Consider the following 25,138-nt stretch of genomic DNA (forward strand, 5'->3'; position numbering starts at 1 on the left):
TAAGTTGCAGCATAGATTCAAGCCTATATAGAAGAATCTAGTCAATTATGGTCAGTATTAAACTGGCACCAGATAAGGGCAAACAGAACTCAAGGGGACTGGACTTGAATCGTTTGTGGCAACATAAGGACTCTTAAGTGATGACATGTTTAACTCCACCATCCAATTCAGTCTGCTCTTCGCTTACAGATATTACTAGAAATTGAATTTGGCCAAAGAGAAACTTGACGCTTATCATTAACCAGCCCTTTTTTCCAACAGGATAATATATATAATATAGACTTCACTCTAACAGCAGCAGTGCCTAGGCAAAAATAATGCAAGTCAGTTGATCATGGTTACCAATTGGCAGAGTGCACATTTCAACCAAGTCCCTCCAGTTCTAAGCTAAGATTCCTTTTCTTACAGATGTGGTTCCAGATGCCAATTGCCCCAGGCTACACATCGGGGAATAACAACAGATCTGGAAAGGCATTCTAGACTCATCAATACAATAAAATCCACAGCCATGGAAACAGCCACAGCAGAAACTCCCCAGAGAAAAAAAGCAGCTTGTTAACAGAACGTAAAGGCAGACACTGTGTCACTTGCTCAGCTTGTGTGATATTGCACAACCCAGTGGGATGTTTCCTCTTAAGCGCTGCTTTCTGGGCAGCAATGCAAAGTTAAAGTGAGGGAATGGCGCATGGCTAACCCCCTTATTTCTCTATTCCCAGTGGGAATTCCCCTCTTCTTTATTGCTTTCAAGAGGAGCACCAGACAGGGAAAGAGAGCCGGGGTTTTCCTTACTAATTAGATGATAGAAATGTGGCTTTTGAAATCTCGATCCGAGGAGAAGACAATGTTACAGAAATTCTAGGTGGAACGGAGCATTTTTGCATTTAGTCAAATGGAGGCATGTACACTGATAGAAGATTTATAGCTCTGGATTGAACTGTGGGGTCCTCAGTGCTCTCTGAGCTGGGTGGTTCTCTTGCAGACATTTCATGACCCAACTAGGTAACATCATCAGTGCTAGAAGGGGGTTTGTGGAATGATGGAGGAGGAGGAGGAGGAAGACGACTGTGGGGCTCTTGGTGCCCTCTGAGCTTGGTGGTTTTCTTGCAAACGTTGCATTACCAAACTAGGTAACATCATCAGTGCTAGAAGGGAGTGGCGTTTGCAGAGAGGAGGAGGAGGAGGACAGTGGGGTCCTTGGTGCTCTCAGAGCTTGGTGGTTTCCTTGCAGACGTTTCATGACCCAACTAGGTGACATCATCAGTGCTAGAAGGGAGTGCTGTCTCTCCCTTCTATCACTGATGAAGTTGTCTAGTTTGATAAACATCTGCAAGAAAACCACCAAGCTCAGAGAGCCCCAAGGACATCACAATTCAAGGTCCAAGAGGCATTTTTCTTGGGCAGTTCTTCTTTCCTCCTCCTCCTCCTCCTCCTCCTCGTCTTCTTCTTCTTCTTCTTTTCCTCCACTCTCCTCCACTCCTGATGTTACCTAGTCGGCTAAGGAAACGGCTAAGGAAACGGTCAGAGAGCAGCAAGGACCTCATGGTGGTATCTGTTAATGCCTTGCCTTGCCCAAATTGCTCTCCAGCTGTCTGCTTTCTCAGTTAGACCTAGGAACAAGCAGGAAGGATGGAGAATTATAGAGAGGTGGAGAGTCAGTGTGGAAGTATCCCTAAACTCGGAAATCAGCCCGGGTGTAAAAGAGACACTGGGAAATATTCCACGATAAGACAGACACAGTTCGCAAGCCTCAAACCACGGCATGGCAAAGGATTGACTCTCGGCGACTAGGTGCTGGGAGCCATAGTTCACAACATGCAGAGAAGACAGGCCACATACCCTGGGTGCAAACAGCCCTCACAGGCACACACGCAGATGTGAAGTCATCGCGGTTCTCCAGGGGCCACTTCTGCTTGCAGGGATTCCAGCTCCTGCTTAGTCACTCCTGCCAACGCCACCAAACCCACCCACCCCCACGAATTCCTAACTCAAAAAAAAAAAAAAAAAAAAAAAACCTGCAAAGCATGCAGAGAAAGCCATCTCGGAATGGGTGTTCCCTGGCCAGCATAAATGGATTAATATCTGAAAAGTTGTAAAGAACGAGGAAGTTTGTAGGCCTCTCGGACTTTGCTATTTCCCCTGCAGCTGAATTAAAGCACCCCGGGGTGATATGAGCTAATGGCAGAACTATGGACCAGAAATGTATGCAGATATATCTGCAAGCGTGGTACTTTAAGGCTAAGTCAACCTGGTCCGCCCAATCCATTATAATAAATTTGGCATCGGAGGTTTGTTTGCTTAAATGGCAGAGATTGGCGCTTTCTAATCTCAAAACTTGTGTTTCTCTTGTGATAGACCCAATATTTCGACTGTTATTTGGACTCCGACAATAATATATGGGAAAATACTGCAAAGGGCAATGTGAGACATTCCAGGTCAGAAGGCAGGAGAGCTGGTGCAACTCATTCCTCCAATCCAAAGGAGGACCCCTTGTCAAGATTTTCTAGGCAAATCAAGTTGCAAGCTGCGGCAACTTTCTTCCCTGTTCTTTCCAAGAGTAGGCCTCCGAAATTTCAACACCTCAGAACTTGGCTAGCAGGTTTTGCCAAAGAGGGGAGGTTACCAATTGAAGGGGAAAAACAGCCGCCATCTTCTCTCTTTCTCTCTCTCCTCCCCCTCCCTCGTTCTCCCTCTCTCTCTCTGTCTCTCTCTCCTTCTCCCTCCCTCTCCTCTCTATCCTTCCTTCCTTCTCCATCCCTCCCTCCTTCTCCCTCCCTCTCCTCTTCTTCCCTCCTTCTCCCTCTCTGTCTCTCTCCTTCCCCTCCCTCCCTCTCCCTCCCTCTCCTCTCCATTCTGCCCTCCTTCTCCCTCTCTCCTTCCCCTCCCTCCCTCCCTCCTTCTCCCTCCCTCTCCATCCCTCCCTCCTTCTCCCTCTCTCTCTCCTTCCCCTCCCTCCCTCTCCTCTCCTCTCCATTCCGCCCTCCTTCTCCCTCTCCTTCCCCTCCCTCCCTCCTTCTCCCTCTCTCTCTGTCTCTCTCCATCCCCTTCTTCCCTCCTTCTCCCTCTCTTTCTCTGTCTCTCCCTCCCTCCTTCTCTCTCTCCCTCTCCCTCTTTCAAAAAAAGAACAGTCACGTGAAAATGAACGCACTCTTTAAACAGAAACTGAGGCACTACAATGCAATCAGCTGATCTGCTAGAAAGAAGCAAGAGATGAAGGAAAAAAAGGGGGGCTATCTAACTTTCTGGTGGTGATAGATTAGGCTCCAGATCTAAGAAAAATGAAGGGGAGAACCCATTTTCCCCCAATCTCTATTAACCAACTCTCAAAAGGTTTCCCCAAACGATATGCCATTTCCGAGAACTGTTCATCAAGATAAAAGATTTTAAAACTTTCCTCTTCCTTAAAAGAAAACACTACTTATTATTATTTTGTTTGACCATACTGGCATTTTCCCCCACGTTTTCCCCAGCCCCAATCAAGATTTTAGCCAGCTTGCCTGATGGGAGAGCTCTAGAAAATGCAGACGTTTGCCTTTTCGCCCTGCAAAACTTCCACGATATTAAACCAATATGGATTATTCTCTCCCCCCCCCCAAAAAACAGTTCCTTTTGCTCCCCCCCATTCATTTCACTGCTTAATAAAAGCGGCCTCCCCCAGGCTTGCCAATGACAGGATGGATGGCTTTTAAACTCAGCCTTGCAAACAAAACCAAACAGAGGCAAAATGGCTAATTTGGGGGACTTGATTGCTTTTACATTCTTGGGTCTCTTTGCTGCAACCCTGGGTTTATTTTCAAGCTCTGTATTATTATTACTTTTTTTAAAAAAAAAATTAAATTCCGTTTTGCATCCAAGAGGTTGAGGTTTCCTCTTAGCTGCAAACCCACTGATGAAGTTGGTCATTGCAGAGTGGATGACAGCTAAATCCCACGGGTTGCAGCAGCCTAAAACCCCTGTCTTAGCTGACAAAAACCAGGCTAAGACGTTGTCAGATGTGACAAGTCCTTGACCTGGGACTGTCAGGAGTCTAGAATGTTTTTTCACTTTGCTTTAAGCCAAGATTAGCGTCTTGCTGTAGGCCAAAACTATCATCCTTCCTCTCCAAAGTTTCCACCAGCGAAACCAGATCAATGATTTTGCAATACAGGCAGTCCTCTCAACATTTCTGTTGCTAAGTGAGACGGTGAAGTGAGTTTTGCCCCGTTTTATGACTTTTCTTAAATTAGTCACACGGCTGTTCAGTGAATCTGGCTTTGCTTGTCAGAAGGGGGCAAAAGGTAGAATCAGAACAGAGCTTAGGTGAGACAACAGATCGTGGTTAATAGGAGAGCTAAGGAACGGCCAGGGCAGGATTGAGCAAAATAGATCAGAGATGAGGCACGGACAGATGGAAGGAAGGAAGGAAGGAAGGAAGGAAGGAAGGAAGGAAGGAAGGAAGGAAGGAAGGAAGGAAGGAAGGAAGGATAAAGCCTAACAAAGTCTATAATTTTGAGGTAGGTAGGTAGGTAGGTAGGTAGGTAGGTAGGTAGGTAGGAAGGAAGGAAGGAAGGAAGGAAGGAAGGAAGGAAGGAAGGTAGGGAAGGAAGGACAAAGTCCACAAATTCTACAATTTTGAGGTACACTTGAACAAGGGAGAGAGGACAAAGTCTGACAAATTCTGTAATTTTGAGGTGCTGTTAAACAAGGAAGGAAGGAAGGAAGGGAGGGAGGGAGGGAGGGACATTCTGTACAATACAGATCCACCTGCTTAGAAAAACAATCCCACTTACATTCTTTACTACCCATTATTCTTATTTCAAGTCTGTCTTCTTCAATGAGACAGGACCTAATTAGCACTTCAAACGACTACGTGGCAATTTGTCCTACTTGTCTGACACTACACTTCTCCCCACCTCCCCAGGAGGAGAGAGACCAAGGCCAGGTCAAGTGGACCGGCGCAGCAGGCGGAGGTGCTCTCCAAAGCAGCGTGTGGACTTCAACTCCCAGAATTCTCCAGCCGAACCTCTGAGGCATTCTGGGAGGTGTGGTCCATCCATCCTAAAGCTACCAAGGTTGAGAAACACAACCGCAAAGAATAATGGGGAACAGGCGACCGAAATTAAAATCAATTTATTCACAGTTGCATTTCAAATCAAATGAAGGCTCCAGTTCTGCGCTGAATAATGTGCCCCATTAAAATTTACAAACCAGCGGTAATTATTGTCCGCACCCCCAAATTTACTCCACACCCTTTTGTTTATTCTTACAGCGGGGATGACTCTGTTTCCAATATCAACAGAACCATTTTAAAAAAGATGAGGCAGGGAGTAGGTGTCAACACTGCTAACCTCAGATGTTTGCTTTGACAACAGTTAGAGATGCGATCATTTTCTTCTTATGTTTTACTTTTAGAGTAGATGATGCTGGGGGGAGGAACGTGTATGAGAGTTTAGACAGACGTAACAATACTGGACCTGGTGTGAGAACAGTCTCTTCTTCAAAACTTCCAGTGTTGGAGCATTCACCGCTTCTGGAGGCAGGTGGTTCCACTGGTTAATTGTTCTGTCAGGAAGTTTCTCCTTAGCTCTAGGTTGCTTCTCTCCTGGATTAGTTTCCATCCGTTGCTTCTTGTCCTGCCTTCTTCTGGGGCTTTGGAGAACAGCTTGACCCCCTCCTCTTTGTGGCAGCCCCTGAGATTTTGGAAGACAGCTATCATGTCACCCCTAGTCATAAAGACAAGTCAGTTGCCAAGGGTCTAAATTTTGATGAGGTGACCATGGGGTCGTAAGTGTGAAAACTGGTCCTAAGTCCCTTTTTTCCAGGGCTGTTTTAACTTCAAGCAGTCACTAAATGAACTGTTGTAAATTGAGGACTGACTGTACTTCAAATTCTAGAGAGGGGGGGGGGAAGGTTGGTGTAAAACCAGCCGTGCTGGGTGTTGTTTTTTAAAGCAATTATTTTTAGCGTGTTTTTATTTTTAGCCCATTATTGTCTGCCATTGTTTCCCTCTTCCGGTCTTGTTTTAATGGGATGAAAGAGAAGCTGTTCATCAGATGTCGTTTGCTCAAAGGAGAAGAAGACCTGGGTGGACATTGTCCAAGAATGAAGGGGAAGGCTTACGTCTTTGGTGAGAGGATCGTGGGGCATGTGCAAATCTATCCATCACCTCCCCCCCCCCGTTTGATCCACAGGAAAAAGAAAACCCAGGAAGGGTACAAAATAAAAACTGCCTTTTATTTGTCCGAAATGGTATAGGGTTTCCTGCCTGAGAAGGAGATTGGACTAGATGACCTCCAAGGTCCCTTCCAACTTTATTATTATTATTTTGCACTGTAGGCAATTTTTTTCCCCAACTAGGAAAGCGGTTGAGCGTCATCCCCCCCCCCTCACCATCCCCAAAGTGGTAGTTAATCTGCAACTTTAATCAATGATTAACCAGGTTGCAATCCAACGGCAATCAACTCTGCTTCAGTGGAAACTAGGAAGCAGTAAGAAATAGGCCAGACACTGGCTATTCTGTAAACCGTTGAGGTTCCCTCCTTAAGGCACGCACAAACACATTAAGCAAAGCCCATTATCCCCACCCTAATCCTTCAGTTGATACACATCAACAGTTTTATGGGTAGCCGGAAGCAGGTTTCCATCTTGGGACAAACACAAAAAGCACAAAAAAAGCCCTTTCTGCACAACTTCCCTGAGCAAACAACAGAGGAGGCAGTGTACCAGTCCACGCTGGGCTCCAGAGGCCGGTTTCAATCTGATTCTCCAAGAGGGTGAACAACAGGTGCCTCTTCCCCCAGAGCACAATGCCCGCTGCACATTCAGACTCGGCTTCCAATTTCACTGCAGGACGATCTCTCGGAAGGTAGAATTGTAAAGCTGGATCTCAGAGGTCTTCTAGTCCAGCCTCCTGAGCAAGGCAGGAGAGCTTCTACCAAATGGTTGCCCAGTCTGTTTTTGAAAACTTCTAGTAATGGAGAAGCCACAAACCACTCAGGCAAGGCGTCTGTCCGTCCGTCCATCTGTCCATCCATCCATCTAATCTATTCAATTATCCATCCATCCATGTCTTTTATCCATTCATCCTTTGTATCTCCCATCTATCTATCTATCTATCTGTCTGTCTGTCTGTCTGTCTGTCTGTCTGCCTGTCTATCCATCCATCTATCTATCTATCAGGAGTCCTTGGTGCTCTCTAAGCTTGGATGAAAGGCTGAGTCAACCTTGAGCCGGTCAGGATCAAACACCTGGCAGTGGGCACAGTTAGCCAGCAATACTGCATTCTAACCATTGTGCCACCATGTCTCTTAAGATTATTCTTATTATTCCGAATAATATAAATATCTAAACCAGAGGCTCAACCCTACCCACAATGCTAGTTCTGAAAGAAAACCAAGCACGTGGTTTGTTCTCAGCATTGCAAATGGCCCAGGGCAATGCATGAAACTACGGGCCAGATAAAGACACCCAAGACAACCTGTTTGACAGGAGTGTGGTCAGCTCATCCTCTGTTCCACCTCCCAGCCACACCTTTTATGAGTCACTGAGAGTACTAATTGTCCAGCGTCCCTGATGCCTCCATGCTTTCTCAAATCCTGACCAAGATCTCCGAAGAGATAACCAACCCAGCCACAAACTTTCAGAAATAAGGCTTCCAATTCCTGTGTTGGAGGTTTGGGAGAAGATTTTGGATCCTGCTCACCAGGAATATAGTTTGGAAACATCCAGTCTCAATTCTTTAATCAACTTGCCCTGTCTTCATTCAAAATGGCGGAGGTTGACTGTCAGTGTTAACAACACTAGGTAGATAACCATTGGTGCGATTCGGCACAAGATCCCTTCCCCGTGTCTCAAAATTGATGGATCAACCCAAAAATTGCTCACTGGGTGACCTGGACAATTGAAAAGTTCTCCTGAGATAAGAAAGCATCTTTCAGTTGTACAGATCCCAAGGGGGATCTTCCAGAGCTTGAATTTTACTGATGGATGTTTCATTAAGCACAGCATTTATTAATGACGTGGGTGGATTCCCGAATGCCACTGGGATATGACCAACTTTGATTCTTGGCTCAGCTGGAGGGAAGCTCTCAATTCAAGAAGGCAAAAAGATAGCGGAATAACAGAGTTATAATAACATTCTTCACCACCATTCTTCACATCACCGCGCCTTCGTGCTTTCTCAAATCCTGACCAAGATCTCCGAAGAGATGACCAACCCAGATATCGGAATAAAACAGAATAGAACAGAACCACAGAGTTGGAAGGGACCTTGGAGGTCTTCTAGTCCAACCCCCTGCTCAGGCAGGAAACCCTATACCATTTCAGACAAATGCTTGTCCAATCTTTTCTTAAAAACTTTCAGTATTGGAGCATTCACCGCTTCTGGAGGCAGGTTGTTCCACTGGTTAATTGTTCTAACTGTCAGGAAGTTTCTCCTTAGTTCTAGGTTGCTTCTCTCCTTGCTTAGTTTCCATCCGTTGCTTCTTCTCCTGCCTTCAGGTGCTTTGGAGAAGACTTTGACCCCCTTCTTCTTTGTGGCAGCCCTTGCTTTGACTGTATTACAAAGGCTACACTCTATACCTTTGGCGGCCATGTGCAGTCACAGGTCAGTAGTTTCAACTATGTGCATAATCTATAAACCACGCTATGGAGGCCGTGAAGGTCTAGACCCAAACGCTGAACTAAAGCAAAGCCACCCATCCAAATTCCTTTTGCAAAAAGAAATGAACGTCCTTGACTGTGTCCAGACTTGTGGGGCTGATGTTTTGGTTGACCTACACAACCCCATACGCTCATGGTCTCCATCTCCCTGGGCTTTCCAAGACTGCCCATGTTTGTCAGAAATTGGGATAACCAAAGATGCTGGAATGCTTGGCATTTCCTGCCAAACAGGATTTGTCAGGATATTTCCCCTGAGCAGGCTACAACATTAGCACAGCAGCCTGGGAGAAAAAAAATTACACATACCGCCCCTACAATTAGACCTTCTTCCTCACCAGCTTGAGCTGATGTTTAGGACAGGGGTGGGGAACGTGTAGCTCTCCAAAGGTGTAGAGCCACTCCGGACAGTGGCGTGTCTTCCCTAAATTGCCTCCGCGTTGTAAACACTGCAGTGTTTTTGGATTGCGTTCAGCACCACCAAAGCACAGTGTGAGTCAACAGCCAGCCCTTCCATTTGCCTGCAGAGTTGAAGCAGGTTCTCTCTCTCTGATGTATCCTCTTCCTCCTCGCTGCTTCTAAGACAGGTTCCACTGCTTCCCAGCTGAGAAGAACTCAACAGAAGGCCAGGGAAATAGTCCTTGACTTACAGACATTCATTTAGTGACGATTTGAAGTTACAACCGTGCTGGAAAAAGTGCTGTTAGGACGGTCTTTCCCACTTGTGGCCACTGCGGCATCCCCATTTTTTTTTAAAGCCCCTTCCCACAAAGTTCATTTCACACCCCTGCAAATAAGCCTGATGATCCCTGTTCCTTTGTGTTTCAGCAGCTCCATTTGGGGGGTGGGGAGGAGGGGGGAAGAGAGAGAAAGAGAGGGAAGGAGAGAGAGAGAGAGAGGAGGGAGGAAGGGTGGGAGGCAGGGAGAGAAAGAAAGAAAGAAAGATGGAGGTGGGGAGGGAGGGAGAGAGAGGGAGGAAGGAAGGGAGAGAAAGAAAGAGGGAGAGGGGATGGGAGAGAGAGAGGGGGGGGAGGGTGGGAGGCAGGGAGAGAAAGAAAGAAAGAAAGAAAGAAAGAAAGATGGAGGTGGGGAGAGAGGGAGGGAGAGAGAGGGAGGAAGGAAGGGAGAGAAAGAAAGAGGGAGAGGGGATGGGAGAGAGAGAGAGAGGGAGGGTGGGAGGGAGGAAGAGAAAGAAAGAGGAAGAGGGAGGGAGGGAGCATGGGAGGCAGGAAGAGAGAGAGAAAGAAAGAAAGAAAGAAAGAAAGAAAGAAAGAAAGAAAGAAAGAAAGGGAAGGAAGAAAGGAAGGAAGAAGGGAAGGAAGGAGGGAGGTAAAGAAAGAGGGAGAGGGAGGGACAGAAAGAGAGGGAGGGAGGAGGAAAAGAGGGAGAGAGGGAGAGAGGGAGAGATAGCTCTGTACAGGAATAAATTGAGCAATAGAGGAGGTGAACGTCAAGCTTTCGGCTGGTGGAGTCATGGATCAGAGCCACCCTTGATGGAGATCTGTGGGAAAAGAATGCTCTGCCTTAGCCAAAGCACTTAAGAATTATCTCTGGCAGCTGCAACTCAAACAGGTCTTGATAGCATTCACCCAGCCAACATCAGTGTGGTGTAGCTGTGAAGCCGGCCTCTTATCGCATCTGCCCGACTGGTTCCATCTGGCAGGCTTGGGGTGCTCCAGGATCCTTCAGTTGAGAAATTTCCCCGACAGAGAGAAGAATCAACCCGTGGACCGGCTTGCCATCAGAAGCTCCATCATTGGAGGCTTTCAAAAAGAAACTGGGCAGCCCTTTGTCTGAAAGGGGGTAGAGTCTCCCGCTTGAGCAGCGGGCTGGACTAGAAGACCTCCAAGGTCCCTTCCAACTCTGTCATTCTGTTATTATCAGTTGGGACCCTGGAAGCGAGCCTTCTCTAGACAAGCAGCTGGAAGGAGACTCTCCCCCTACCAGATCTTAAACACCAGCCCCCACCCGACGGGTATTTGGAAAGATTGTGACTGTGTGGCTCTGTGCCCAGGTTATGTGCAAGAACAATTAAAACGTTCCTTTCCTTCCTTCCTTTTCCTTGTCCCTGGGTTTGTTTTTTCTTGGCCACCTCTGTTCCGTTGTGTTGTTTTTGTCGGCTTCTTTGGTATTGCGACTTGTTTTTGAATGCCTTTCACAGTTTGTAAATGGTCCAGAGTTGCTGGGCGTCAGGTGGCGTTTAATGAAAAGAAGGAACAGCGACACAGAGAGGGGCGTTCCAATATTCCAGCAGCTGCCCCAATGAAGAGGGGGACGAGCCATTCTCCAAAGCGCCTGAAGGCAGGATGAGAAGCAACGGAGGGAAACTGAACAAAGAGAGAAGCAACCTAGAACTAAGGAGAAATTTCCTGACACTCAGAATAATTAACCAGTGAAACAATTCGCTCTTCAGAAGCGGTGAATGCACCAACACTGGAAGCTTTTAAGAAGAGACTGGACAGCCATTTGTCTGAAACGGTATAGGGTCTCCTGCCTGAGCAAGGGGTTGGACTAGAAGACCTCCAAGGTCCCTTCAAACTCTGTTATTCTATTCTATTCTATCCTATCCTATCCTATTCTATTCTAAGATAAGAGATAAGATAACCTTTATTGTCATTTTTATACTGTGGGCACAATGGCACACATCAAAAATGAAATTTAGTTGCCCGCTCTCAAAGTGAAACATATACATGACACACATCTAAACATACTATGAACAACATATGTATAGACCCACATCCCTACATGTACGTAGCAAATAAATATTAAATATTGTCCATCTTGAATATATAACGGAAGGAGGAAGCTTGAGAGATCGCAAGGTTAATGCTATTCTATTCTATTCTATTCTATTCTATTCTATTCTATTCTATTCTATTCTATTCCATTCCATTCCATTCTATTCTATTCTATTCTATTCTGTTCTGATCTGTTCTGCTCTGCTCTGCTCTATTCTATTCCAATATTCTATTCTATTCCAATATTCTATTCCAATATTCTATTCCAATATTCTATTCTATTCTATTCTATTCTATTCTATTCTATTCTATTCTATTCTATTCTATTCTATTCTATTCTATTCTATTCTATTCTATTCTTAGAATCCCCTTCTATTTTCTGCCTACCTGTCTTTTCAAGCAATAGATGTAACATGAACTTCACTTGTTAATCGTAGATTTGAGCAAGCTAGCAAGCCTGGCTATCTACAAAATAAAGTATGAAGACATCACAATATCAGGCAGATGGCTTGTGTGTCTCCCCTGTGCAGAGGAGCCACCAACATCTCTAGGAAACTGCATGCAGGAATGTGGAAATGCCTCCTATGATGGTCATCAAGTTGGCAAGTTATAAACGAGAGAATCGGGACTGCCACCAGTTCAGCCATGGTTTGCTTTAGCAATAATTGGTTGAAGGAACCACGTGGCTCTGAACTCCAGAGTCCTCCATCGTGCTAGACCACAGAGGCTGCATTCATGTGTTAGACTAAGGCAGAAACAGGGTGATGGCCAGGGAGAAGAATGTAGCTGGCTCCTGCTGTTTGCTCCTCACTTTCCTGAGAAAAATATTTTCCTAGAAATAGTCTCTGCTCGCTCAATGTCCATTTTCGCACCACGTCACCAAGAACCCAACTGAATCCTTCATGAATATCTTCTCTGTCTCCATTTATTTCTAGGAGTTCCAACATCTCTGAAGAGAGAGACTAGTGGCAATAAGTGGCCATGGGTTCCACAGGCTTGAGAGAGAGACTTGCAGAACTATTGCATCCTTTCCACAAAAAGATTTTCTTGGTGTTAGCAACCACAAGACATAAACGGGACTCTTACTAAATCCTTTGGATGACTTGGCCAGGAACCAATGCCGAAAGGAATTAAATTAAAAATGGAGATGAATTGACATTCTCTTTCTTTCTTTCTTTCTTTCTTTTTCTTTCTTTCTTTCTTTCCTTCTTTCCCTCTCTCTCTCTCTCTCTCTCTCTCCCCCTCCCTGACCTGATTTCAACCATGCAAGAACATACTTGAGTAGAATATAGAGAACACAGACTCATGGGGCTTGAAGGACCTTAGAGGTCTTCTAGACCAACCCTTGCTCAAAGCAGGAATCTCGAGAATCCTGAGAAGGGACCTTGGAGGTCTTCTAGTCCAGCCCCCTGCTCATTCTATATCGTACACCATCCCAGCCAAATGGGTGTCTGGTTTATTTTGAAAGCGTCCAGTGATGGAACACCCTCAACTCTGGGAGGGAAGCTGTTCCACTGATTAATCGTTCTCACGGTGAGATTTCTGCTTAATTCTACGTTGGATCTCTCTTTAATGATCTTCAACCTGTTACTTTTGTCCTGGTGCCCTAGAGCAGGGGTCCCCAAGTCCTGGTCCATGGACCGGTACCGGGCCACGGCATGCCAGCAACTGGTCCACACAAACAAGCAAAGCCCCATCCGTGGGATGCAGGCAGCACACAAAACCACACACTCTCCGGTCCACGGAAAAACCTCTCTCCATGGAACCGGTCCCTGGTGCCCAAAAGGTTGGGGGACCTCTGCCCTAGAGAATAAGTCAATCCCCTTATTCCCTGGGACATCCCCTCAAATATTGGAAGATTGCTATCCTGTCCCCCCCCCCCCAATCCTTCTCTTCATTAGCCTAGACCAGGGGGTCTTCAGACTTGGCCCTTTGATGACTGGTGGACTTCAACTCCCAGAATTCCTTAGCAGGCGTACCTGGCTGAGAAATTCTGGGAGTTGAAGTCCACCAGTCATCAAAGGGCCAAGTTTGAAGACCCTTGGCCTAGACCAAGCTAGCTCCCTCAACCGGTAGGGAATCTTAGCCAACCGTCATGAATTGATGGCGTCGCCATTGGCCTCAAAAGCAGACAACGGAAGTGGAGCCCGGCCAAAACGAGCAGGTTAAGAAAGAACTGAAGCATCCTCTTACATGGCTTTCTTGAAAAGGAGACCATGTACGAGCAAAAAAAAAATACCCCATAATTATTTCATCCTCTGACTGTAGCAAAGGGAGGGCGTCTGGCTGGATCCAAAGGGGAAAGGCTGGGAGAATCCATCTCACAGGGTGGGACAAAAAAGACAGTGTTTCCCTCCCAGAAATCCTCACCCATGCCCTTTGTAAGAGACAAAGTCTGAAGCCATATCCAGCAGGTGGCAACGAGCCCATCAGCCCTTCACAATGCTAAGGATTGAGCTGGGAAAGAGAGAGAGGGAGGGTGAGAAGGAGGGCAGAAGGGGGGGTGGAGGGTTGGGAAAAGCCTTCCAAACAGGGCCTTTGAAGCTACCAAGAGGAGTCAACACAAGCCTTGCGACTTGGCAATGCACAGAGATCTCTTTGAAATGCCCTGGATGTTGATATGCCCCAACCTGGCCAGCATAGTCAGGCGAGAAAGCTCTTGAAATAATCTTCATCCATTTTTTTTTTCTTATCAGTTTTCCTAGCTAGGGTCACTCAAACCTCTAGATTTGATAACCAGGAAAGAGATCGGGTAACCGTTTGTCTGAAATGGTAGAGGGTTTTCTGCAGGGGGATGGACTAGAAGACCTCCAGGGTCCCCTCTTCTTCTTCTTCTTCTTCTTCTTCTTCTTCTTCTTCTTCTTCTTCTTCTTCTTCTTCTTCTTCTTCTTCTTCTTCTTCTTCTTCTTCTTCTTCTTCTTCTTCTTCTTCTTCTTCTTCTTCTTCTTCTTCTTCTTCTTCTTCACCTTCACTTTCTTCCACTCCTCCTCCTACTCCTGCTTCTCCTCCTCCTCCTCCTCCTCCTCCTCCTCCTCCTCCTCCTCCTCTTCTTCTTCTTCTTCCTCTTCTGTTATTCGGTTCCATTGCTCTTGGGAAATGGGAGAAAGCCACCGACTTGATTCGTGTAAGCACAGTAAACCCCAAACTTGGGGGGTGGGTGGCCTCCATTTAGGGAAGGCCCAACTGGCATGACCAAACAGCGAAGACCTGGTTAGGATCAGCCCACTTTGCTACGCCATAAGTCAAGAGTTTGCACAGCTGGGTTCACCAACAGCTGGGGGTCCAAATGCGAAGGGAACACTACGGGGGCGATTCGAGGCATGAAAACAGAACGACAGCCGTAAAATAAAATTCAACAAAATAGTGGCAAGTGCGCATTTTTCCTTTAGTAAACACAAAATGAGCCAAGGACCTCTCTCGTCTCTCATTTATGGGCTGGAAGACTGCCTGTTCTTTTCCCAACTTCATGGATTAAAGGGTAAGCCTGGAACACATTCTGCTTGACATTTACAAAAAAAGCTGCGGCAGCTTTTACAGAAGCAAAAGAAATCCATTCTTCTTCTTCTTTTTTTTTTTTAAGCAGAGCTTCAACCACAGCTGGGAATTTTGTCCTTCTCATCATATGTGTAGGAAGATGCATGACATGTTGCAGGAGGTGCAACCTGTAGTGGAATAACAGAGTTGGAAGGGACCTTGGAGATCGTCTAGTCCAACCCCCTGCTCAAGCCGGAGACCCCAGACGATTTCAGACAGGTGGCTGTCCAGTCTTTTCTTTAAAACCTCCAATGATGAAGCACCCACAACTTCTGGTGGTAAGCTGTTCCACTGGTTAATTGTCCTCACTGTTAGGAAATTCGTCCTTAGTTCTAGGTTGCTTCTCTCCTTGGTTAGTTTCCATCCGTTGCTCCTTCTCCTGCCTTCATGAGCTTTGGAAAATAACTTCACCAATCATCTCCCAGGCAAATCCAGGAGAATAACAGATCAGAGGTGGAATGCACCTTGGAGGTCTTCTAGTCCAAACCCTTGCTCAGGCGGGAGACACTATGCCATTTGAGACAAGTGGCTGTCCAGTCTCTTCTTCAAAACCTCCAATGATGAAGCACCCACAACTTCTGGTGGGAAGCTGTTCCACTGGTTAATTGTCCTCACTGTTAGGAAGTTTCTCCTGAATTCCAGGTTGCTTCTCTCCTTGGTTAGTTTCTATCCGTTGCTTCTTGTCCTGCCTTCAGGCGCTTTGGAAAATAGGTTGACCCATTCTTCTTTTGACAGCTCCTGAAATATTATAACGCTGCTATCATGTCACCCCTAGTCCCTCTTCTCATTAGACTAGACATACTCCATTCCTGCAACTGTTTCAGCCCCCAGTTTCCTAATGGTTTTTTTTTTTTTTGTAAAAAACATTGGGCCAATTCTGCTGAAGAAAGTAAAGTAAAATTCCATCAAAAAAAAGAATGTGGGATGAAATGTTAGGGGAAAAAAAACACTACAAGCAGAAGACAAAAATCACACTTGCCATTGCAAAGCCTCTACGTTTTCAGAGTTAATTTCTTCCTCAAGAAAATGTTGCTATACATATCAGGATTCTGTTCAAGCATGACCATGATTCATACATTTCAGGGCTGGGTTGATACAATATACTAAATCCTAACCAAATGAACCACATTATGATTTAAAACAATGCACGGACACAGCAGTCATGGGCTATGACTGATTAGGTTCCATGCGGAAGTTGTCTTAACCATGAGCAAACCACAGCTGGGTTCACAGACCGCCCCAAACTCTAAGCAAGTCATCTGACAACTCAGCCTAATTTATTGTATTTATAAGATTTGCAGGGCCACCCATCTGAAATTCATAACCCTGGGTGGTTGAGCCCAGTGCATGCAAAAGAAACCAACTTCATAGGCAAAAACAATGGGAAAACTATGGTTTATGGACAACTGGTCAACCAGATTCCAATTGGTAATTTTTAAAGGTTTCATAGCTATAGCACTGACCATCCATTGCTCAAGGTCCTCTATCAAAGTCATGGTTCACACACGGCCGCAACCGTAGTCATGGGGAAAGTTGGACACTGTGGGAAACGGCCATTTGCTTGAGGGTTTAAATCAGGAAATAGTGGTTGGTGGATAAAATCCCTGTTTCCGAAAAGCAAGAAGCCAGAAAAAGAGATTCTATAAGTCATGGTTTCTTGGACTGTGCAATTATTAGGCGCTTGATTCTCAGGCAAGATTTGATGCCAAGTAACGTTTAGACCGAATTGCCAAGAAGAGGGGTCTTCAAACTTGACCCTTTGATGACTGGTGGACTTCAACTCCCAGAATTCCTCAGCCAGCATGGATCATATAAGCCAGGGGTCTTCAAACTTGGCCCTTTGATGACTTGTGGACTTCAACTCCCAGAATTCCTCAGCCAGCGTGCCTGACTGAGGAATTCTGGGAGTTGAAGTCCACCAGTCATACAAGGGTCAAGTTTGAAGACCCCTGGCCTAGAGTGAGTATATGGGTATATATGCCGTGTGCTTTCCGACAAGAACAGGAGTCAGCTTTATAGGGGCATCTCATAAGTAATTCTCCTTGAAGCATGACAGATTAATTGCAAGTCAAGATTGCGACACCTGAAATTGGCAGCGGTATCACCCACCTGCTCTCCGCTTCCCGTTCACCACCCTTCGTTTTGAGGTGCGCCCTTGAGCGCAATGCGCAAAGAAGAGTGGCAGATAAATCAGGCTCTCTAATGAGATGCCGGCTCTGAGCTTGTTTGGACACGGAACAAGAGCAGGAAAGAGAAGAAGTAGCGAGCAAAAGCATAAATCCAAAAGCTAAAGAAGAAAGAGCAGATTTCTGGCAACCCTATGGGGGAACGACACAATCTGAGATCTGGGAATGTTTAACTAAGCAATCCTTGATTTGCATGACCTCATTAAGACAAGGGGTCAGGTGGCCACCAGCCACACTGCTGGACAAGGAAAGGCTTACAAGCCATTTGCAAATCGGCTGGTTTGTGAGAGCACTAGCAAGAGCACTTAAAATTTATATACCGCTTCATTGTGCTTTTACAGCCCTCTCTAAGTGGTTTACAGCATTGGTATTTTGCCCCAAACAATCTAGATCCTCATTTTACCAACCTCGGAAAGATGGAAGGCCGAGTCAACCTTCAGCCGGTTGGGATCAAACTGCTGACAGTTGGCAGAATTAGCCTGCAATACCGCCTTCTAACCACTGCACCACCGCACAGCGTTTGGTGGAATAAAAGAGGGAATAACGATGGAATAAAGATGGATTAAAATTTGCAAATGTGTCCTCTGAGCGGTCTTCGAAAGGGGGGGTGGGAGGGAGAGAGAGAGAGAGAGAGAATGCCCTCTTGCACAGAATGATTCAGAAAAACACCAGGAGATTCTCAAATGACCAATCTTTTCCCACTAAACCAGCGAGTCATTTCTTCCACTGCTTGAGTCATCCTCACAAACCTTCAGCTGCAACGTTCAGCAAAATTGGCAGTGGAGACGTCTGGAGAGGAGGAACTCCACTTATATGCAGCTCAGCTTCTGAACAGAACCAGGAACTTCCTGACAGTGAGGACAATTCATCAGTGGAACCACTTGCCTCTCCAGAAGTTGTGGAAAACTGGAGGTTTTCAAGACTAATCAAGGAGAGAAGCAACCTAGAACTAAGGAGAAACTTCCTGACAGTGAGAAGAATTAATCAGTGGGACTGCTTGCCTCCAGAAGCGGTGAATGCTCCAACACTGGAGGTTTTTAAGAAGAAAATACTATTTGTCTGGAATGGTATTAAGGTTTCCTGCCTGAGCAGGGTGGGGTTGGCCTAGAAGACCTCCAGAGGTCCCTTCCAACTCTGGTTTTCTGGATTCTATAAATCTACTGGTACCTACAAAGACACCCTTCCTTCTCCTTACAACTTGCAATTGATTGTTGCACTTACAATCATAACTTTGACGCTGTATCATGCAGTAGCTATAAAGCGCCTTGCCACGAACAAGAGTTGCAGAGAGAATTGTGCATAACAGGCAGTTGCAAAGGGACAACGCCGACATCTTATGCACTCAGAGGAAACCCTGGGTGGTCTAATCCGTTCCCAGTTCGAGTCCTATGTTGCCCAAGGACCCTTCCCCATGTCATATGCAGAAAGAAAAAGAAAGTTTTTAACAGAGACAAGACAGAGAACGGAACTGGCGATCAGGGGAGAGAGCAGAGGAAGGGCGAGACCCCCCTGATGATATATAGACAAGCCCAGCCCTTCTTTGACCCTTCTGCCTCATTGAGATCAAGTCAGTAATTGACAGAGGCAATTAGCCCGGCCTTTCACTTCCATTTCTCTCCCCAGCCTACAATCAGGACGTGCAAAACCGCCATTGTGCAGAAGCCAAAGAAATTACTGCCTGGCTAGGCGGGGACCCCACCCTTCTCAAGACTCTCCCACAGTTCCCAAAGTCAGAGAAGGATCGTGGGGGGTTTTTTTCGCCCGCAGGCCGGATCTAAGAGGGAAACACCCAGCTTGGCACAGATGGGTAAAATCACCCCTGGGTTTGACTGCTGTGCAGAATCGGTCTGCATCAAACAGCCCCTGCACCCCCCTCCCCCCCCCCCGTTTGGCCGAATTCAACCGAAAATGTTATGTCCAAACAAGTCCCCCTGTGACTTGGTGCACTGGGTGTTCTTATTTTCAGCCGTTAGTTTAGTGGACTTGTGACTGTTTTTCACACTAAGGATGGCTGCAGCATTCCTGGGGTCAGGCGATCAAAATTTGGACGCTGGAGTCCAAAGTTGGTTGATTTCCTTCCTTCCTTCCTTCCTTCTTCCCTCCCTCTCCCCAACTCCTTCCTCCCTCCCTTTCTCTTCCTATCTCCTTCCTTCTTTCCTTCCTTCCTCTCCCTCCCTCCCTCTTCCCATTTCCTTCCTTCCTTCCTCCCTTTCCCTTCCCATCTCCTTCCTCCCTCCCTCCCTTTCTCTTCCTTCCTTCCTTCCTTCCTTTCTCCCTCCCTCTCCCCATCTCCTTTCTCGCTCCCTCCCTCCCTCTCTTCCCATCTCTTCCCTCCCTCTCTTTCTCTTCCCATCTCCTTCCTTCCTTCCTTCCTTCCTTCCTTCCTTCCTTCCTTCCTTCCTTCCTCCCTTTCTTTTCCCATCTCCTTTCTTTCCTTCTCCCTCCCTCCCATACCATTTCAGACAAATGGCTTTTAAGAAGAGACTGGACAGCCCTTTGTCTGAAATGGTATAGGGTCTCCTGCCTGAGCAGGGGGTTGGGCTAGATGACCTCCGAGGTAGCTTCCAACTTTATTATTATTTATTTTTTGTAATAAAAAGGACTCTCAGCTTTTCTGGACTGAGACCATAGCCAGGGAGGAATGCTGAAAGTCGAGGCTCAGCTCCACCCAGGATTAAACCTCCCTTCTGCCAGCCCAGAGAAGGAACAAGGTGTGGCAGGGTGTAAGAGAAGGAGGGGAAAAAAAAAAGAATCACATGTTTGTGGCAATGCCTGAGGATTTTTTTTTCCCCCTTTCTTTTTCAAAAAGAAAAAAAAAGAAAAACTTGTACGGAGAGATTTTCCCAAACAGAACACAACGGGGAGGGGGGAAAAAGAATAAAAAAAATAAACAGGAAGGTCTCGATTTAGAACCGCAGCAGACCCCCAGATTTTTGTTGCTAAGCCAGACAGTCATTAAGTGAGGCTTGCCCCCTTTTTTTACCACCTCCCCCGCCAAGGCTGTTAAGGGAATCTCACTGCAGTTGTTAAGCGAGTCGCACGGGCGTTAAGCAAAACTGGCTTCCCCCTCGACTTTGGCCAAAAGGGGGGATCACGTGATCCCGGGGGACGCTGCAGCCGTCGTATGTCTGAGTCAGTTGCCAAGGGGCTGAATTTGCATCCCGTGGCCACGGGGGATGCTGCAAGGTGAAAACCAATCGTCAGTCCTTTTTTTTCTGGAGCCGTTGTAATGTCAAATAGTCACTACAGGAGCAGTTGTAAAGCGAGGACTTAATTTTCAAGGGAGGATGCCCCATCAATACGCTGAGGCTGGCAGTCTCAGGAGGATGGGGGGCCTCCTTCCTCCTTCTTCCTCTCCCCAGTTTTACAGTTTGCAGCCTAAATGCAGAATGCAGAACTGAAATAGCTCCTGGGGGAGAAGCAAAAAAACGCTTTCACGAAAGGAACACAAAACAAAAGCAACAACAACAAAAAGGAAATCAAGTTGCTTTTTGGGAAAAGCATCTTTGGGATATACCCATCCTCTGGACGATTGAGAATCTCCACAGCTATTTAGAATAGAACAGAGCTGGAAGGGACCTTGGAGGTCTTCTAGTCCAGCCCCATGCTCGAGCAGAACTCATGCACCCTTCAAATGTTCAAAAGCATTCGCCCGCCCAAAAGTGGCGTCTGATCCCTGCAGACAGGCAGAAACCCAACCGATGAAGCTTTCTCCCCCCCCCCCAGCTTGGTTATCGTGGGAGAACCAAAAGCTGCAAACCTCTGCATTTCAGCCCATCATTAGCTAAACACACACACACACACACACACACACACACACACAAACCAGCCACAGAAAGGCCCAGCTCATCTCAACATTCAGAAAAAGTTGGAAAAGGCTTCCAACAGTTCAAAGCACTGAAAAAAAGACCTTTTTTTTTTAACTTGTGGTCAGTTCAGACCCTTGGCAACTGACTCATATTTACGACGGTCGCAGCATCTGGGGTTGTGTGTGTGTGTGTGACATGGTTTCCCCTTTTGTGACTTTCCTGCAAACAAAGTCAACGGGGGAAGCAAATTCACTGAACGACCGAGTTACTAACTTTAAAAACTGCAGCGATTCATTTAACAACAGCGGCAAGGTCACAAAATGGGCCAACCTGCAACTGACTCATATTTATGACCGTCGCTGCATCGTGGGGAGGTCACATGATTCCCTTTTTGGGACTTTCCTGCAAGCAAAGTCAACGGGAGGGGGCAGATTCGTTTAACTTAACTTAACGGTAGCGGTTGGCTTAACCAGGGAGGCCAGGACGGTCGTAAAACGGGGCAAAAACTCACTTTGTGGCTGCCTTTGTGGGCTCAGCTGTGGCAGCAAGTCGGGACTAGCTGCAGGGGATCAGCACAGTTTCCTACGCCTTCCTCCTTCCAAAGCTCAACAAATAAACTTTTTGTTTTGTTTTGTTTTGTTTTTATAAAAAAGGAAGCTAAGTGATTAACTGCAACAGATCCGGGTTCAAGTTCCCACCCCAGTCTCGCCACTCCTCAGCTTCTTTCCAGCTTTCTGCCCCACCCATTAAACAAACAAATTTTTTTTAAAAAAATGGGATAACCCCCCCCCCCCCCAAAAAAAAGGAAGCCAGAAAAATCAGCTTTGGAGAGAACGGTGGTTTTTTTTACAAGATTTATTTGTTTTTCCCTTCCCTTCATCCAACAGCCGCTTCTGTTTACAGGAGAGAAGCAAGAGTTTGCGATTGTCGAAAAGGGCGAAGAAGACTCACAACAGCTTTCCTTGCGCAGGGGAACAGACCCCCCTCCAACTTTTTGCATTTACGCGCGAGTAAAACAACAACAACAACAACCTCTGCTCACGCTTCCCCCTTCCCGGATTTCCAGAGGCCATTTGCAACTGGGAAAACTCCTGGGAAACGCCAGACCTCCCCTTGCCTTAAGCCAAACCGAAATGAAACGGAGCGAATTCGGGCCAAAACTAAAGAGTCCCGTTTTCGTCTCCAATCGCGGGTTACTCCGAATGTTTGTTTCTGCCTTTTCCCCACCCACCCAAACTTCAACTACTCCGGATCGTTGCCCTTCCCTCCCAGGCGAGAAGAGCAGAGGACGAGGCGAAAAAAAAAAAGGAATGGCAACGTGGAAAGAAAGGGAGAAAAAAGAAAAAAAGAGGGAGGGAGGAAGGGGAAAAAAAAACCCAGCAAGAATTTTGGAAACAAACAAACAAAAAAATTACAGGTCTGAAGCTATCCTCAACCCAAAACCTGGGGGAGGGGGAGGAGAATCCACGCGGGGGCTGAAAAGACGAGAGTTCTTTCCTGCTCTTTCGGTGGGTTTTTTTTCTCCCCCCCCCCCCCTTCAAAGAAAGATTAACTCCTGTTCTTTCTCGCTTCCGCGCAGAACTGATTAAAAAGAGAAAAGACAAAAAGACAGAAAAATAGGAAGAAAGCAGCAGCGGGAAGCCAAACCACCCACTCCCCCCAGGAAGTGGGGAGGGGGGCTTGTCAGGCTGGAGGCTGACAAGCCCCCCCCCCCCCGCTCTGCTGCTTTGCCAAAGCCAGAGTAATCTTTTGCAGACCCCCTAAAACCTCCCCAATTCAGCTGAATCTCTTACCTCCCCGGGAAGGACCCCTCTGCCCCCTCTTCTCACCCAAGACAGCAGCAACAGCCCCCCTACTCAATATCCTCGGTGCTGTTGCTGGGGCCACCGAGGTGCCCCCACCCACCTCCGGCCGTGCCACCGCCTCCACCTGGCCTCACCTGCGATGAACTGGCGCCGGTTCTCGTCCAGGTGCGCCGAGATCACGTCGCCCATGGCGGCCCAGCGAGCGGAGGAGAAGGAGGAGGAAGAGGATGAGGAGGAAGAGGCTGTTCGGCTAGAGGAGGAGAGGAGAAAGGCCCCGCCGGGCGATGCACTCCATGGGGCGGCCGGGCCGAGCCAGAGGGAGGGGAAAGAGCCAGCGAGGCGGTGCGCACTGGCGCCCGCAGCTCCCTGACTCGCTCGCTCGCTTCTTCCTTCTCCTCCTCCTCCGACACGCCTTTCTGCCCTGCTTTAAAGCCTTTCCTTTCCAGCGCGGGATTCCCTCCCTAATTTTTTTTTTTTTTTTGCAGGGTTGGGGTGTGTGAGGCAGTTTTTCTCCTCCCCCCCCCCTTGCCCTGAGTGGTTTTGAGTGGAAGTTGGAAGGAGAAGGGAGCCTGGTTCAGGCGAGGCTCTGCACTTTTTCTGGATACCACTCAGGGGGAATATTTGTGGGGTTCCTCGGTGCTCTCAGAGCTGGGTTGTTCTCTTGGGGATGTTGCATGACCCAACTAGGTGCTGTCATCAGTGCTAGAAGGGAGTGGGCTTTGTGGAGAGGAGGAGGAGGAGGAGGAGGAGGAGGAGGATGGGAGCCTTGGTGAGCTTAGTTGTTTTCCTGCCGACATTTCATAAGCCAACTAGGTAACAACATCTGTGCTAGAAGGAACTGCATATAAAGCAGTGGTTCTCAACCTTTTTAATGCCGCGACCCCCAACCGGTCGTAAGTCGAGGACGACTCAACTGGTGCAGCACCGTTTGCAGAATGGGACTTTTGGCGGGCTCAGCAGGGCAGAGACAGCCTGGACAATTCCTATTGGCTTTTGAAAGCCAATAGAATTAGACTCTATTCAAGAGAGTCTATTCTATTGGCTTTCGAAAGCCAATAGAATAAAAGGGAGTAGCACAGCTAAGGAAAAGGGGGGGAAATGGCGGAAAAAATGGTAGACTGCGTTGTTTGGCGACCTCCGTGAAATGGTCGTTCGACCCCAAATGGGGTCCCGACCCACAGGTTGAGAACCACTGATATAAAGAGAGAGAGAACCTTATTCCCTTCTAGCCCTGATGATGTCACCTAGTTGGGTCATGAAACGTCTGCAAGAAAACCACCCAGCTCAGAGAGCACCAAGGACCCCACAATAATCCTCCTCCTCCTCAAGCTAACAACTGTGATTTACTTAACAACGGTGGCAAGAAAGGTCATAAAACGGGGCAAAACCCACAACCAACATCTCACTTAACAACATAAACGGGCTCAATCGTGGTCATGAGTCCACCTGTATCACCTTATTCTACTAGGCGGAAAAAGAGTCGGAAGTCAGGGCTTTAATATTTTTTTTGTCCCCTCTACCCTACACTTTTCTCTCCGCCCCTTTTCCTCCCAGATTTTATCTCTCCTTTCCTTGTTCTTTATGGTTATTGCACGTTGCGCTTTGATCAACCAATGCAAATGTTGAATCAGAGAGCAAAAGGGAAGAAGGAAAAATCCGAGGAGTTCAGAAACCCTCAGCGCCCTGCAACCTGCAAGCACCGAATCCATCTAGATTTTGCGCAAAGACACACACACACACACACACACACACACACACACACACACACCCATTATAGGCGGGGCCTAAATTAAGAGAGCAAACAATGCTGGCTCCTAACAGTAGGACGTGACCTTGGCTTCTGCAGGCTTTGGGTTAATTGCTGGCTTCAAGGATTTACATAAATAGAGCTTGCTGTACCAAGAAAGACATCCAAGGATGGTTTTCTTCCAACAAGTCCTTTGCAAGAAGCTTAAAGATAGCTAGCTGGGGGCTACTAGCTCTATAACCCGTGCAGCTGCTGACTGGTGAGCCCAAGGCGTTAAGCAGCAGAATTCCCTTGGTGTGTAAAGGAACAGCTGGCTGCTTCTGTGCTTTTATTTATTTACTTATTTTTAACTGGGGTGTTTGTCCAGGAACCCGTAAAACAAAAGGGCCCGCATCCCAAAGAGGCATTTTGAAAAGAGCAGCTGCCTCTGGCACTCCATCCCTTCCCCCCCACCCCCACCCCTACAAATCCCCTGCGGTCAAAAGCAGAAAACAATTCTGATTAATGTCAGCGGTTTGACTCAGCACTTTATAGAGGCTCGTGTTTATTTGAGATGGGAGGGTGGGGTGGAGGGTGGGAGGGGGAGGATGGATCTGCACTGGCCCAACCATCTGTAAAAGAAAGGTCAGCTGGCAAAGGTCAAAGGGGTTCTCCAGTGGACCGATTTCCAGAGCAATGTGTCTCC

General features: G+C 47.1%; 1 protein-coding gene across 1 annotated transcript in view; it reads right to left on the reverse strand.

The window, feature by feature from the left end:
* NIBAN2 (niban apoptosis regulator 2) overlaps window positions 1–23,099 on the reverse strand; it is a 48,847-nt gene extending 25,748 nt beyond the window's left edge. Inside the window, exon 1 of the mRNA XM_039327132.1 lies at window positions 22,841–23,099. Within this exon, the coding sequence (XP_039183066.1) occupies window positions 22,841–22,895 (55 nt within the window). The 5' untranslated portion in view covers window positions 22,896–23,099. The remainder of the gene's footprint in view (window positions 1–22,840) is intronic.
* Between the last annotated feature and the right edge of the window lie 2,039 nt (window positions 23,100–25,138).

The sequence above is a fragment of the Crotalus tigris genome, unplaced genomic scaffold (assembly GCF_016545835.1).
Source record: "Crotalus tigris isolate CLP2741 ecotype Arizona unplaced genomic scaffold, ASM1654583v1 scf7180000024350.909852, whole genome shotgun sequence".
Lineage (NCBI taxonomy): Eukaryota > Metazoa > Chordata > Lepidosauria > Squamata > Viperidae > Crotalus > Crotalus tigris.